Raw genomic sequence first — 13,888 nt, 5'->3', positions numbered from 1 at the left:
CTGGGAGCAAAAGGTTCAACTGCACCACCGCCACCTCCTTCTGCAGGAAGGGGCAGAGCTTCATCAGGACTTGGAAGAGGCCGTGGCGTGAGTGTTCCTATTGCTGTACCTAAGAAAACCGTGCTAAAACCTTTGCATTGGTCTAAGGTTACTCGGCCAGCAAAAGGTAGTTTGTGGGCTGATACTCAGAAACAAGAAAATCAACAACGGTGGGTTCCTCTTCTGTTTTTCCGTCTTGTTTATGTTTTAATTTGACATTCATGGTCTCTGAATAATTTAATTGATGGATGAAAGAAAAGTCAACCGTCGTTCCAGTTCTGTCTTGCAGTTTTGCTTGTCTCCCATTAGCTGCTATTTTTCTTTGAACTAATACGATGACTTTTACGAATCTTCATAACAGGGCCCCTGAAATAGATATATCAGAGCTCGAGAGTCTGTTTTCTGCAGTTTCAGATACCACAGCTAAGAAAAACACAGGTCGCCGGGGTTCTAGTATCAGCAAACCCGAGAAAGTTCAACTTGTAAGGCATCTCAATTTCACCTCTGTATACATATAACATTTATAAGATGTAAATGACATTTTATAAACCAAAAATTAAGAGGGGATCAATTAAACAGGTATCACCTAATATAGTGTGCAATAACCAGATAATTATATGATGATCTAAGGTTAACTTTGGCTACTAGAAAAAGTTGACAAATGATAGACATTGCAAATGGCACTTATTCCCTCAAATGGGTACTCTATAACTAATACAACTGATTACGATTCTTGCCTCTTAGTTTCCTTATCTTTCAGTTCTAACCTTTTTTTCTGTGTTTGTAGGTTGACCTGCGAAGAGCAAATAACTGTGAAATAATGCTGACGAAAATAAAGATTCCTCTACCAGATATGCTTGTAAGTTTTTGCTTTGAGTATCTTTTCTGCTCATCATTTTGGCGTTGTAACAATAATGAAAGGTGGTTGTCATAAACATACATGTTTTGTTCTTTAGTGCTTACACATATCTTTATCTAACATTTTGTATAGTTTCATCTCTTTTCAATGAATGTAAACAAGATTTCTAATATTGAGAATTTCAAATCCTTTTCTTATCTTAGAGTGCAGTTCTAGCCTTAGATTCATCAGCTCTGGACATCGACCAGGTTGAAAATCTCATCAAATTTTGCCCGACCAAGGAGGAAATGGAAATGTTGAGGGTAATTTCAAAGTTTAATTTTCATATTTCTTTCGAAAGCCTTCTTTCTTTTCCTTATGAACTATTTCATAAACAGTAAGCTTAATAAAAATTAAAACCAAAGAAAGATCATGTTGAGTTTTTTCCTTTCAACACTTCCGTATTTCCTGAAGCTAAATCATGTTGTTCTTGTTTCAGAATTATACTGGTGACAAGGAAATGCTCGGAAAGTGTGAACAGGTTTGTCCAGTTCTTAAAGCGTTGGATGATACTTGTATACCATCTGTGCTCTGACTCTTAACCTTGCATATGTACCAGTTTTTCATGGAATTAATGAAGGTTCCACGTATTGAAGCAAAGTTACGAGTGTTTGGCTTTAAGATAACCTTTGCTTCTCAGGTAGAAAAGTGAATCTCTCTCTGAATTTGGTCGCTCCTGTCTTAAGACATATTGTAATCGATGTTGTTTTTTTGTTCTTTTCAGGTTGACGAGTTAAAAAGCTGCCTAAATATAATAAACGCTGCTACTAAAGAGGTATAGTGGAGGGTGAGATCGTCTAAGTCATGGCAATATATATCTCCATCTTGGTAATTAAGTTTCATTATCATGTACCAGGTGAAGGAGTCTGCAAAGTTGCGTCAAATTATGCAAACAATTTTAACACTGGGAAATGCTCTAAATCAGGGAACTGCGAGAGGTATCATGTTTTACTATTGATTTCCAGTTTCATGATTTTTCTTAAAGTATGTTGGTGATGTAGTGCCTTTGTGTTACAGGGTCTGCTGTGGGGTTCAAACTGGACAGTCTTCTTAAATTATCTGATACTCGTGCTAAAAATAACAAAATGACTTTGATGCATTACTTATGCAAGGTAGAAATAGCCTCACTTGACTTTCTTTCTAATCTCAGTATTTTCAGAGCATGCTAGAAGTGCATCATACTGTAAATGCAGTTATTTGCCTAAGGTGCTGTGTGAAGATGAAATTTATACCTTGTTTCCTTTTTACTGTCTAGCTTGTTGGTGAGAAAATGCCAGAATTGCTGGATTTTGCTAATGACCTTGTTCACTTAGAAGCTGCATCGAAGGTTATGCTTGTTTCTTTCCTTGTGGTAGATGCTAGAACTTGCAATATGAGCTTCCGCCTTCTCATTTTCCCTTATTGTTTCTGAATATTGCAGATTGAATTGAAAACTTTGGCTGAAGAAATGCAAGCGGCGACTAAAGGCCTTGAAAAGGTTGAGCAAGAACTTATGGCTTCAGAAAATGATGGTGCCATTTCTTTGGGCTTCCGGAAGGTGAGCTACACAGTGAAAATGTGTTTTTAGTTTGCTCATATGGGTATCAGGAATGTGCATCTTAGTTAATTCATTGGCAAATGATAAGAACCACAAAATGTTTGTAGCTGTTTCAGATGAGATTACTTTATGTTTCAGGTCTTGAAGGATTTTCTTGATACCGCTGATGAGGAAGTGAAGACGCTTGCTTCGTTATATTCAGAAGTGGTGAGTTATAACAACTCCTCAGTTATTTTTACCCTTCTGGGACAAGCAATTCGAACTCATCTTCCAATCCTAATAATTGCTATATGTTGTAATTCACAGGGAAGAAATGCAGATTCTTTGTCTCACTACTTCGGTGAGGATCCAGCTCGATGTCCTTTCGAGCAAGGTACATGCACAAATCTCTTCTTCTAGATTGTCTAAAGCCATTCTGGGACAAGTGCATATATTCATTTCTAATCCGACCATTGTTCCCATCTGCAGTGACCAAGATTCTGACTCTTTTCATGAAGACGTTCATCAAATCTCGAGAGGAGAATGAAAAACAAGCCGAGGCTGATAAGAAGAAACTGGAGAAAGAAGCAATAAAGGAGAAGTCAGCAACAAAGAAAGATGGCTCTGATAATGATAACGATCTTATCCAGCAGATCCAGAGACATAGAACATGAACAAACATCGGTCTTTTAACTGATGACCCGAAGATTTCGGATCGTTAAAAGCTTTGTTTTATAGGAGTCAATGTTGCACATACGGAACGAGAGACGAAGTAGTCAACTTCTATGATGTTAGATGGAAGTGTTTTTTTATCTCTGATCACTCCATTGATGTAAATATCAGAGGTTCGTGTTTATGTCCTAGAAACTATGGAACTTTTGTAAAATCCAAAAGTTATATTATCATCACTGTGCAGAGAAAAACATTTCTTTTTTCCAAAGAATAATAAATGTTTTACATTTTACTTGTCTGCACAACATAGTGCAGAGAAATAATCAGAAGCATTGGTCAATTCTATAACAAAGTCTACATTTGTTGTTCTAGCACAAGATTTGTGCTTCTTCAGTTGAGCTTGTTTTTTGTTTTCAGTTTTGCAAAGATGAGGACTTAAGACAGAGCAGAGGGAACTTCATCTCGGGAAGCATCCATTGGAAGTATTGGTACAGATGGTATGTCGAGAGGTTTTGTCCTCCTTGTCACTGTCAATTTCAAACCTTCTGTTGTATGTATTGTAGCTCCTGTAGTCATTTTCACCTGTCCATCCACAACAAATTCGAGAAACGAACTAATCATCAGTGATATTTCAGTTTGCGTTTCGAGTTTTATCTTAGCTCAGTTTTAAAATATATCTGTTTGTTTTGAGATTGAACAGGAGGGGTTTGCTGATGACTATACCGGAGGAGCCCCTGGTGCAGTCTGAAAGTTAAATCTTCGAATAAGCATTGCGATTGCTACCACATTCTACAAACAGAGATTTCTGTCACTACAAGAACATCTGAAGCATGTACTCGTATCATATGTAACAAGTATTGATGTGAAATAACTTTTTACCTCATAAGAAGCAAACATATCACCTATGCATTTCCGAGGTCCTCCACCAAAAGGTAAGTAACTGGCGAAAAAAGTTCCCCATATTAATCAAAATTATAATCAAAGGAGAAGTGACAAGCAAAAAAGGCTTTACCTGAAGTTTTGGTTGGTCTCATTTGGGTTTGGTCCATCTAGAGGCCATCTCTCGGGATTGAACTTCTCCGCGTCATCCCAATGAAGAGGACTTCGATGTAGGTTCCAAACCGAGATGAAGAAATCCTCTCCTCTGTTGGTTTTTCAAACACAATCTTTTATCAGAACATAAAGCATTCTTTGTCAAAACGAAAACCACAATGTTGAATTTTTTGTGACCTTTTTATGGGATACTGTCCAAGCATATCGTTCTCTAGAGACCGACGTATCAATACTGGTGGTTGTGGATATAGTCTTAATGACTGCACAACATTAAAAGTAAAAAAGGTAAAAACCAATGATCTTTGTTTTTCTCAACCAGTAAATTCAATTGCCTTTTTACCTCATTCATGACTCGGGTAGTGTATTTCAGCTTCTTCATATCTTCTATGGTTGGGAATCTATCCCCAATAACAGAATCAACCTAAAATAAAACCAAACAGTTCTTTTTAACATGTGAATGTTCTTGTAAGACCATTTGCAAGAATGATGTATATCCATACCTCTTCTTGGAGTTTGGTAACTACACTAGGTTCCTGCACAATACCAACAAAAGTTATAAACAAAATTTGGGAGCAAATCAAATCATCTGCTTTTGTTTAGGTTGATAATGTCCAGTCTCTACCGTTGTTAGAAGGTAAAAGGTCCATGTTAATACTGCAGCCGATGTTTCATGTCCGGCTATAAGCATTGTCATTAAGTCATCACGAAGCTGCTTGCTAGAGACCTGACAACAAATTGGGAAGAAACACATATCATTTTAAGATCCGTTGAAGCTGATACCTATTGGATTCCAAAACAACAGACTATATTATTACATCATCTCCTGAAGCCAAAAGAAAGTGAAGGATGCTAGGATCTCTTTCGTTCATATATTCCTCGTGAAACTGCAACTCCTCTTCTTCTACCATTCTCTGTGTAAGAAGACAACAAATGTAATGAGGATCCAAAGGAGCTATGCACAATTCTTGGACTTTAACTCCGAGTTATACCTTGCATGTTGCGATCAGTTCATCAAGTGTGTCATTGATCAACTTGAGGGAAGAAGCAACTTTCCTCTGACGTGGGGAAATATCTTTCCAAATCGGTAAGTCCCAAACAGGAATAGGTGAAACACTTCTGTCCTCAGCTTCTCTTAGAACAGTGTAAACTGCCTAACAAAAGAGAACACAAAAATCTTTTCATCCTAAGCTGATCCAACAAACACACACAAAGGTAAATAAATAAACTGTAAAGAAAATGTAATCATTGAGAGAACCTCGATGACACCGGTATCATTAGTTAGGGAGTCAAAGTCGTAATTGAAAACGGCCTTGCCGATAATATCAAGTGTCAAACGAGAGAAGAGTGATTCCATCTCTACTTGTTCCCCTTTTGATGCAGCAGCATCAAGCTTCTGGCAAAGTCTATCTGAAGCTTCTCCGAATAAACTAATCATAGCTGCTACGTACTATATAAAAAGGAAAGAAAATGCAAACAATGATTTATATCTTTCAACTTATTAAAAGAATCATACTTTTTTTGACAAAGTGGTTGGTTACCTTAAGATGCAATGCAGGAACAATGGCACGCCTTCTTCTACGCCATATCTCGCCATCAGCTGGTATGAGTCCTTTTCCCATGACAAAATCTAGAATTTCAGCTAAAATCCCCTAAGATTTTACAAGTAGATTTGTATAAGGTAAAGCACGACACTCTAAACCATATTCATCGGTATAATTGTTGGTAATGCTACTGGTCATATATATACCTTGGAGTAAGCTTTAGCGTTGTCCTTCAATATGTGCTTAGCAATAGAAGGATCCGAGACGATCAAGAACGACTACCAACACACAAAAAAAAAATGAAATAGATTCATAATTATCCTTAAAAAGACCAATACTGATTTAACTCTTTAGCTAAAAGAAACAAAAGAAAAACAAGAAAATGACAAACCTTTGGCCCAAAGGTTAACCTGAAAATACCACCATAAGTAAGGAAAAGCTCATACAAAGGGATGAAGAAAGCCTCGTTCCGGACCGCCTGAATCGAGCCTTTGGCCTCCGGAATCTTGGGGTAGTCTTGGTCAGAGCCAGTCCAATCAAACATGAAATCAAGAACATTGTTTGGAACTCCAAGCTTTGATAAACCACTCTTCACTGTAGATGGAAAACTTTGTACAAACACAAACAAAGACAAACCAAGAACCATATATATGTCAAAATCAGATCATGGATGAGATTACTGAAACTAAACTCAAATCTCTAATCCATGATTCTTGTTTTTTTTTTTTTTTTTAATTCAGAGAGAAAGAGTTTTGATTTATTTCACCTAGATTTTTGAACAGTGAAAGCTCCAGAAGCAATCCGAGCAGACAACTCAGCACGACGCTTCTCCTCTTGAAGCTTATCGATGCTTTTACCTCCATTAGGAACTAAATTATCCTCACAAGGATCTCTTCCATTAGAACCCGCCGAAGAGACAACTACAAAGTTCGATCTCCGAGAGTACGTTACTGGTTTAACGGATATTGGATTATACGATAGAGGAAACGCCATAGCCATAAACACCTCAAATCACACACAACTCAAAACCATGAAAACAAAATTCGAAATTTTTTCAGTGTGTGAAGAAGCTTCAGAAGAAGAAGAAGAAGAAGAAGAAGAAGGAGAAGTGACACGTGTGCATTTTACTAACGTATACTCATTATCTCTTTTATTAAGAGCTGTACACTCATTATTATTAGTTAGTCCCCTAACTCCAGAGATTTTATTTTGATTAGTAACCTTCCTTAAACACAATAATAAGAAAGACACACGCACCTGCGAACCACAAAAAAAAAAAAGACGACAACAAAACAAATTTTGTGGCAGTGATATTAACGCGCCTAATTTGCGCGTACTTAACTTTCATATCTTAAATCGAGCCGGTTACGCCACAAAACAAACCGGACCTAATATTATTTGAGATTGAACCGAACCGGCTTGTCTTTTTGTATCGCTTTGTTCTTCATCATCATCATCATCTTCTTCTTCTACAAATGTAGAATTCTAGTCTCTCTAATTTCAAAAACACACAAAAATTGGAAACCAAATTATAAAGAGCTGCTCTTCTCAGTTCCTCTGAGATTAGATAAAAAAAAAAAAAAACCAACGATTTCTCGATTGTAAATACAAAATCTTCAAACTTTAAAAGTTCTCTCAAGTTTTTTTTTTTTCTCCTATTACAAAAAAAAATGAGAACTTTGGAATTAGCATTACCGCCATCTCCACCATCTCTGATTCCTTCCTTCAACTACAACAACTCCACAGCACGAACCGTAGGAAACGACGTCAGAACCAACTTCGATGTTCAGCTTCTGCTAAGGAAACCCAAACGCCAGAAATCAGAGCCAGTCGTGGTTATACAACAACCCCAGATCCAGACGCAAAAGTCAATTCCACGTTGCTCAACTTCCGATATTCTCAGACTAATGGATTCGCTTTCTCTACCTGGAAACGAAGACCTTTACTCTTGTCTTGCCAAAGAATCAGCCAGAGAAAACGATCGACGTGGAGCTTACGAGCTGCAAGTGCATATCCTGAAGTCTAGTATAAGACCCACGACCACTTTTATCAATCGTCTTCTTCTGATGCATGTGTCTTGTGGGCGATTGGATATCACACGCCAGATGTTCGATAAAATGCCTCACAGAGATTTTCATTCCTGGGCGATTGTTTTCCTCGGTTGTATTGAAACGGGTGATTACGAAGACGCTGCTTTGCTCTTTGTTTCCATGTTGAAACATTCTAAGAATGGTGCTTTCAAGATTCCTTCTTGGATTATGGGTTGTGTTTTGAAAGCGTGTGCTATGAGCAGAGACTTGGCGTTAGGGAAGCAGGTTCACGGGTTGTGTCAGAAGCTAGGGTTTATAGACGACGAAGATTCTTATCTCTCTGGTTCTTTGATACGTTTCTACGGAGAGTTCAGGTGTTTGGAAGATGCTAATCTTGTGTTACACCAGCTCTCCAATGCTAACACTGTTGTTTGGGCAGCCAAGGTTACTAATGATTACAGAGAAGGGGAGTTTCAAGAAGTAATCCGTGATTTCATCGAAATGGGTAAGCATGGAGTCAAGAAGAACGTTTCAGTGTTCTCTAATGTTTTGAAAGCATGCACATGGGTGAGTGACGGTGGGAGAAGCGGGCAACAAGTGCATGCGAATGCTATAAAGCTCGGGGTTGAGTCTGATTGTTTGATCCAGTGTCGGTTAATTGAGATGTATGGGAAGTATGGGAAAGTGAAAGAGGCAGAACAGGTGTTCAAGAGTAGGAAAGATGAGACGAGTGATAGTTGCTGGAACGCCATGGTCGCGGGTTATATGCAGAATGGGTTTTACATTGAAGCCATTAAGCTTCTCCATCAGATGAAAGCCACTGGTATCAAATCACATGACATGCTTTTGAACGATGCCCACTTTTAGATTTACCAAACTGTAGATAGTGAAAATGAAGAACATGATATGTAAATATCTATATATATAAGAAAAGAGAATTTAGACGAACAGATTAATCAATTGTTTGGTTTGGTTTACAAGTATTGATTTCGTACGATGTCTGGAAAAAAGAAGAAGCGTACATATTCATATACCAAGAATGGTTCGGATTTGATCTGGTGGATGTCGGGCGAGAGATTTCGGATCTGGATATCCATTTTGTTGATCTGTTACAGCTTGGTATATAACTTCGTACGCTTCAGCTAAAGTTTTAGCGACCCTGACACAAGCTTCAGACCTGAGTTTAGGGACTTGTATCTGCTCAAACTCAGGAAGAGAGCCTTCGCTTCCCAAAACGAGGCCGAAGAACGCCTTGAGGCATTCGGATAGCATCGCGGGTGACGTGTCTTGTCGTTCAGACAAGGGAAATTCAGATGTGGAAGAGCGAAAGATTTGCATTTTGTCTGAAAGCCCGCATTTTTGGAGTAGTGTGTCAACTTCATTCTGGACAAGGAGGTTTATATGGTTTTCGATCATTGATCCTATGTTGGTTACGTATTGGGACGCAACATCGTGTCTTAGCAATGGTTGTTGGATCGCGCATTGACAGTTGATGAGGAAAATTTTAGAGGGTGTTTCATTGTTCTGCAAAAAGAAGAAATGAAACTTAGGAACATCTTCTCGGGTTAAGAACATTGATGTACCGTAACGGTTTTGTATAGGCGAATGATACCTGTGGTGGAGATGGGCTGCTAGAGAGTAGAGCATCCACTGAGGTTAACTGGCTTGAGTCAGTACTTGTTCTGCTTCTTCTGGGTAGGCCGCTCTTCTTCGATTTGTGCGCCTCAGCAGCTTGCTCGCACATCTGCAGGATTTGAGAATGTTGAGAAATTTGCTTCAATTTGATATGATTATCATGGACAACATATACTATAAGTTTGCTTCTACTTTCAGTTACCTTGATGATTGGGTCGAGTAGTGCAGAGAGGACGGGATCAAAAGCGGGTTTTTCTCCTGAAGCGGAAACCATCATGCTGTTGTAATTCTCGATTATCTCAAGAGTTAGAGAAACTCCTTCTCGGACAGCTGGAGGAGGAGAGAGATCAACAGCTACAGGTGGAGGGTATCGTAGAAGTTTCTCCCCTCGGGTCTTAAGAATGTCAAAGAAGGTTTTCTGTGCAGCATCCTTCACCATCCCGATTGTATTACAAAGAGCAGTGTCTCGCCCAAGTAAATCTGAGATCTGCAAGGTGAGAAGCAACCAATGATGAATATAGTAGAGCGATAAAGGTCAAAATTTCTCAGAGGTTAAATAGAAACTCACAGTGTAGCTGTAGAACTCCAATGTGTTGGTGAGTTTATAAGAAATAATAAGACTTGGTTGTGACTGCAGAACTTGTTCGACTCTCACTTTAAATGGGCGGCAAACTCCTTCAAAAATTCTATCCAGGACAAATGTAAAATTTGATTCTGCTGCCTTTAGGGCATCATTCTCAGAGGTATTATTTGCAGTTGATTTATGGTCAGCTGCGTCTATATCAAATAACGCATGAACCAATTCTCTTTCTGATGCCAAAGCCTGCAAGCAAAACAACATCACATTAGGAAAGAAAAAACGACAACACGATATTTAATCTTGTCTATGATTATCCAGTACTCAATTCACACACTTGATCTGACAGTTACCAATATACTATATCTATTGTTGAGTGTAGCAAACAAACAACCATTCTGAAATCAGTAGCATGAGGATAAAATGGGGGATCACAGGAGAAGAAATGTCGTCACAAACCTGATGTAGCCACCCAAGCATGTCACCCACATATCGTAAGGGGTCATGAGCATGAACTTCAANTTTGTATAGGCGAATGATACCTGTGGTGGAGATGGGCTGCTAGAGAGTAGAGCATCCACTGAGGTTAACTGGCTTGAGTCAGTACTTGTTCTGCTTCTTCTGGGTAGGCCGCTCTTCTTCGATTTGTGCGCCTCAGCAGCTTGCTCGCACATCTGCAGGATTTGAGAATGTTGAGAAATTTGCTTCAATTTGATATGATTATCATGGACAACATATACTATAAGTTTGCTTCTACTTTCAGTTACCTTGATGATTGGGTCGAGTAGTGCAGAGAGGACGGGATCAAAAGCGGGTTTTTCTCCTGAAGCGGAAACCATCATGCTGTTGTAATTCTCGATTATCTCAAGAGTTAGAGAAACTCCTTCTCGGACAGCTGGAGGAGGAGAGAGATCAACAGCTACAGGTGGAGGGTATCGTAGAAGTTTCTCCCCTCGGGTCTTAAGAATGTCAAAGAAGGTTTTCTGTGCAGCATCCTTCACCATCCCGATTGTATTACAAAGAGCAGTGTCTCGCCCAAGTAAATCTGAGATCTGCAAGGTGAGAAGCAACCAATGATGAATATAGTAGAGCGATAAAGGTCAAAATTTCTCAGAGGTTAAATAGAAACTCACAGTGTAGCTGTAGAACTCCAATGTGTTGGTGAGTTTATAAGAAATAATAAGACTTGGTTGTGACTGCAGAACTTGTTCGACTCTCACTTTAAATGGGCGGCAAACTCCTTCAAAAATTCTATCCAGGACAAATGTAAAATTTGATTCTGCTGCCTTTAGGGCATCATTCTCAGAGGTATTATTTGCAGTTGATTTATGGTCAGCTGCGTCTATATCAAATAACGCATGAACCAATTCTCTTTCTGATGCCAAAGCCTGCAAGCAAAACAACATCACATTAGGAAAGAAAAAACGACAACACGATATTTAATCTTGTCTATGATTATCCAGTACTCAATTCACACACTTGATCTGACAGTTACCAATATACTATATCTATTGTTGAGTGTAGCAAACAAACAACCATTCTGAAATCAGTAGCATGAGGATAAAATGGGGGATCACAGGAGAAGAAATGTCGTCACAAACCTGATGTAGCCACCCAAGCATGTCACCCACATATCGTAAGGGGTCATGAGCATGAACTTCAATGGGTCTGGGCATTCCTCCAGGTCCTCCACGTGTAAGAGCACTAATAAATCTTCTAAATAATGCATTGTGCCTCAGATTTCCTACCTGGATGATTTGACATAGTTCATAAGGAGCTCAGGCTTACATGCCCCATATCATAATAGTTCAACAAAGACCAAACTTCAGTGAAGTCGAAAGACTAACCTCCTCTGCACAATATTTGAAGAGCACAGGTCTTTCTTTGAGACAGCGAACAGCGGTCCTCAGAAGCTCACTCACCTCTGGGTTATCTGTATCACCCAGTTTCCTACACTCAGCCTGAACCCACCTAGAAGATCAAGGTTTGTTTAGTTATATTTCATATCTCGAATATCTATATAAGCTCACAGCAAAAACAAAAAAGACTCAGTGTAGTTTCAACTTGGCAGGGCTGGTCCTGGGTTTTCCTGTTGCCCCTAGGCGGATTTAGAAAAGGTAAACCTACTTCCGAAATAAATCATCCTTCTATATTTCATGAAAAGAGTTTCCATTCACCCAATGCAAGTTTCAATTTTTTGGATCTGAAATATACCAAATTATTATGATCCTCTATATAGTTTGACAAAATGTTTCGGTATGGATAAACTAACATATTTCTTCCCAAGCTACATACGTAATGCATAACTCTAGCACGACTTAGACAGCCAAAAGCAAACTAACAAGTGTAAAGAATCATTGTAGAGAAGTTCGAAACACCAAACAATCTAAGTTCCATATTCCGCAATGATTCATGCTAAATCCAAACACTAAATTTCTGCCAACAAGTCTTGTTGGAAAAAAACGGATATATAAAGGGACATTGTGATTTGTGGAGAAGTTCAGGATACACCAAACAATCTAGGTTCCAAACTAGCAATGCTATATCCAAACACAAAGTTTCTACTTTATAAGAAAGAAACAGATATGTACCTGCAAAGGCGCTCATATGCTCCTTCTTGATATACAGCCATCATATCCATCAGTTCCAAGCCAGCACGCTGCATACACAAACGTCCCATACACTCAATACTAACAACAACGATCCAATTTGCACTAAAACTACATACATTTTGCGAAACCACAGTGAAAATATGGCAAATCTCACCTGATGATGCGTCCTGAGAAGTAATTTGCAATTGGAATGAATCTCCTGAACATGTGACAACGCTTGGAAGAAATTCTCATTCAATTCATCTTCTCTAAGCGCTTTAATCTGCCAAAAAATTGCATCAAATAATCAACACTCAATCTCACATTACAGAGATCTAATCACCATCAAGTTAATGATTTGCTAAGAGCTCACTCACCTCTTCATTCGAAAGCTGGTAATCACGAAGAAAACAGTTAACGATCTCTTGCCTCTGAGTAGTGACCTCAAGCTCTTGCTTTAGCCTCTCAGTAGTACTAATGATATCGCTAGTGGTAGCGGCCGAGCTACTTAGCGCCGCCGCGATCTTATCGCAACAATCAGCTAAAGCATTCACTTCTTCCTCCACACGATCCAAGGCGATCTGAGTCGAATCAGCCGCGCTTAGGAACTCGCTGTTGATCTGAAGCGCTCGTTTCTCGATCGTCGATCTGAGGTTCCGCCGTGCGTGAGCACTGTTCTCGTCGTAGAAAGAGGATAAAGCGTTAAGCGACGCCACCAGATCCGGACTATCCGTACGACATTCCAATACCTTCTTCAACTTCCGAGAAATTCCCGGTGCTAATCCCACCGTCGACGCCATTGTTAGTCTGCTTCTTTCGGGTTTCTTCTACAAACGATCTTCGAGCATTCTTCTTCTTCTTCTTCGATCTCTGGTGATCTTCCTCTTGCAGAACGGTCGGATCTGAAATGATTCTACGGGTCGAAAACTCAGAAATTTAGGCCCAAGTTATATTTTAATTAATGGGCCTCTAATGATGGTCCATTATAGATGACATCATATTGAGGGTAAATTTTTCTCACTAAATCTAAATGAGATCATATTTTTCTTATTTTTGATAATTCATTTTGTTAATTAAGAATTGTTGTGGCACCAAACCGTTTTTAGGAATATTAGAAAACTTCTTTTGGTGTAAGAAAATAAATACATAATTGTTCATTGGATTATATAAAATGTTTAAATTATAGTATACTTAACTAGATTAGGATCCGCGGTACACCACGGGCCAAAATTATTTATAACTAAAATATTTAAATTATAAGTTGTATTTATTGCAAAAGTATATTATAATTATATAATAATTGTTAAATAAACTATATAATACCGCAATATAATTT

At 38.7% G+C, this 13,888-nt stretch overlaps 4 protein-coding genes across 5 annotated transcripts in view; 2 read left to right on the top strand and 2 right to left on the bottom strand.

The window, feature by feature from the left end:
• Positions 1-3,417, top strand: part of LOC104757543 (formin-like protein 14) — a 7,091-nt gene extending 3,674 nt beyond the window's left edge. The window contains exons 6-19 of the mRNA XM_010480294.1: positions 1-209; positions 401-521; positions 827-898; positions 1,102-1,200; positions 1,377-1,418; positions 1,497-1,577; positions 1,662-1,712; positions 1,794-1,875; positions 1,955-2,049; positions 2,193-2,264; positions 2,358-2,474; positions 2,613-2,681; positions 2,781-2,847; positions 2,943-3,417. The exon at positions 1-209 is cut by the window's left edge and continues 1 nt beyond it. Coding sequence (XP_010478596.1) covers positions 1-209; positions 401-521; positions 827-898; positions 1,102-1,200; positions 1,377-1,418; positions 1,497-1,577; positions 1,662-1,712; positions 1,794-1,875; positions 1,955-2,049; positions 2,193-2,264; positions 2,358-2,474; positions 2,613-2,681; positions 2,781-2,847; positions 2,943-3,127 — 1,362 coding nt within the window. The 3' untranslated portion in view covers positions 3,128-3,417. The remainder of the gene's footprint in view (positions 210-400; positions 522-826; positions 899-1,101; positions 1,201-1,376; positions 1,419-1,496; positions 1,578-1,661; positions 1,713-1,793; positions 1,876-1,954; positions 2,050-2,192; positions 2,265-2,357; positions 2,475-2,612; positions 2,682-2,780; positions 2,848-2,942) is intronic.
• On the bottom strand, positions 3,365-6,718 carry LOC109124772 (protein LUTEIN DEFICIENT 5, chloroplastic-like). The gene is made up of 15 exons (XM_010480295.2): positions 6,486-6,718; positions 6,111-6,327; positions 5,926-5,997; positions 5,717-5,827; positions 5,434-5,625; positions 5,168-5,329; positions 4,994-5,089; positions 4,801-4,902; positions 4,679-4,711; positions 4,519-4,599; positions 4,356-4,438; positions 4,138-4,269; positions 4,005-4,065; positions 3,849-3,914; positions 3,365-3,707 (listed from the first exon to the last, which is right to left on the bottom strand). Exons 1-15 carry the CDS (start codon positions 6,716-6,718, stop codon positions 3,561-3,563), a joined length of 1,788 nt encoding a protein of 595 aa, XP_010478597.1. The 3' UTR covers positions 3,365-3,560.
• On the top strand, positions 7,167-8,641 carry LOC104757542 (pentatricopeptide repeat-containing protein At1g31790). Its single transcript, XM_010480293.2, has one exon. The coding sequence runs from the start codon at positions 7,390-7,392 to the stop codon at positions 8,614-8,616; it is 1,227 nt and encodes a 408-aa protein (XP_010478595.1). The 5' UTR covers positions 7,167-7,389; the 3' UTR covers positions 8,617-8,641.
• Positions 8,657-13,459, bottom strand: LOC104757541 (conserved oligomeric Golgi complex subunit 6). 2 transcript variants are annotated; one of them, XM_010480291.2, is made up of 10 exons: positions 12,930-13,459; positions 12,728-12,835; positions 12,553-12,620; positions 11,809-11,932; positions 11,589-11,709; positions 10,421-10,446; positions 9,953-10,207; positions 9,587-9,871; positions 9,362-9,493; positions 8,657-9,273 (listed from the first exon to the last, which is right to left on the bottom strand). In XM_010480291.2, exons 1-10 carry the CDS (start codon positions 13,350-13,352, stop codon positions 8,776-8,778), a joined length of 2,040 nt encoding a protein of 679 aa, XP_010478593.1. In that variant the 5' UTR covers positions 13,353-13,459; the 3' UTR covers positions 8,657-8,775. The 2 variants fall into 2 exon arrangements, with proteins under 2 accessions (XP_010478593.1, XP_010478594.1); XM_010480292.2 differs by lacking the exons at positions 9,362-9,493; positions 9,587-9,871; positions 9,953-10,207; positions 10,421-10,446 and adding exons at positions 10,504-10,635; positions 10,729-11,013; positions 11,095-11,349 and having other exon boundaries at positions 11,563-11,709.

The sequence above is a fragment of the Camelina sativa genome, chromosome 17 (genome assembly GCF_000633955.1).
Source record: "Camelina sativa cultivar DH55 chromosome 17, Cs, whole genome shotgun sequence".
Taxonomy (NCBI): Eukaryota; Viridiplantae; Streptophyta; class Magnoliopsida; order Brassicales; family Brassicaceae; genus Camelina; species Camelina sativa.
This window is presented reverse-complemented; position numbering and strand designations above follow the sequence as displayed.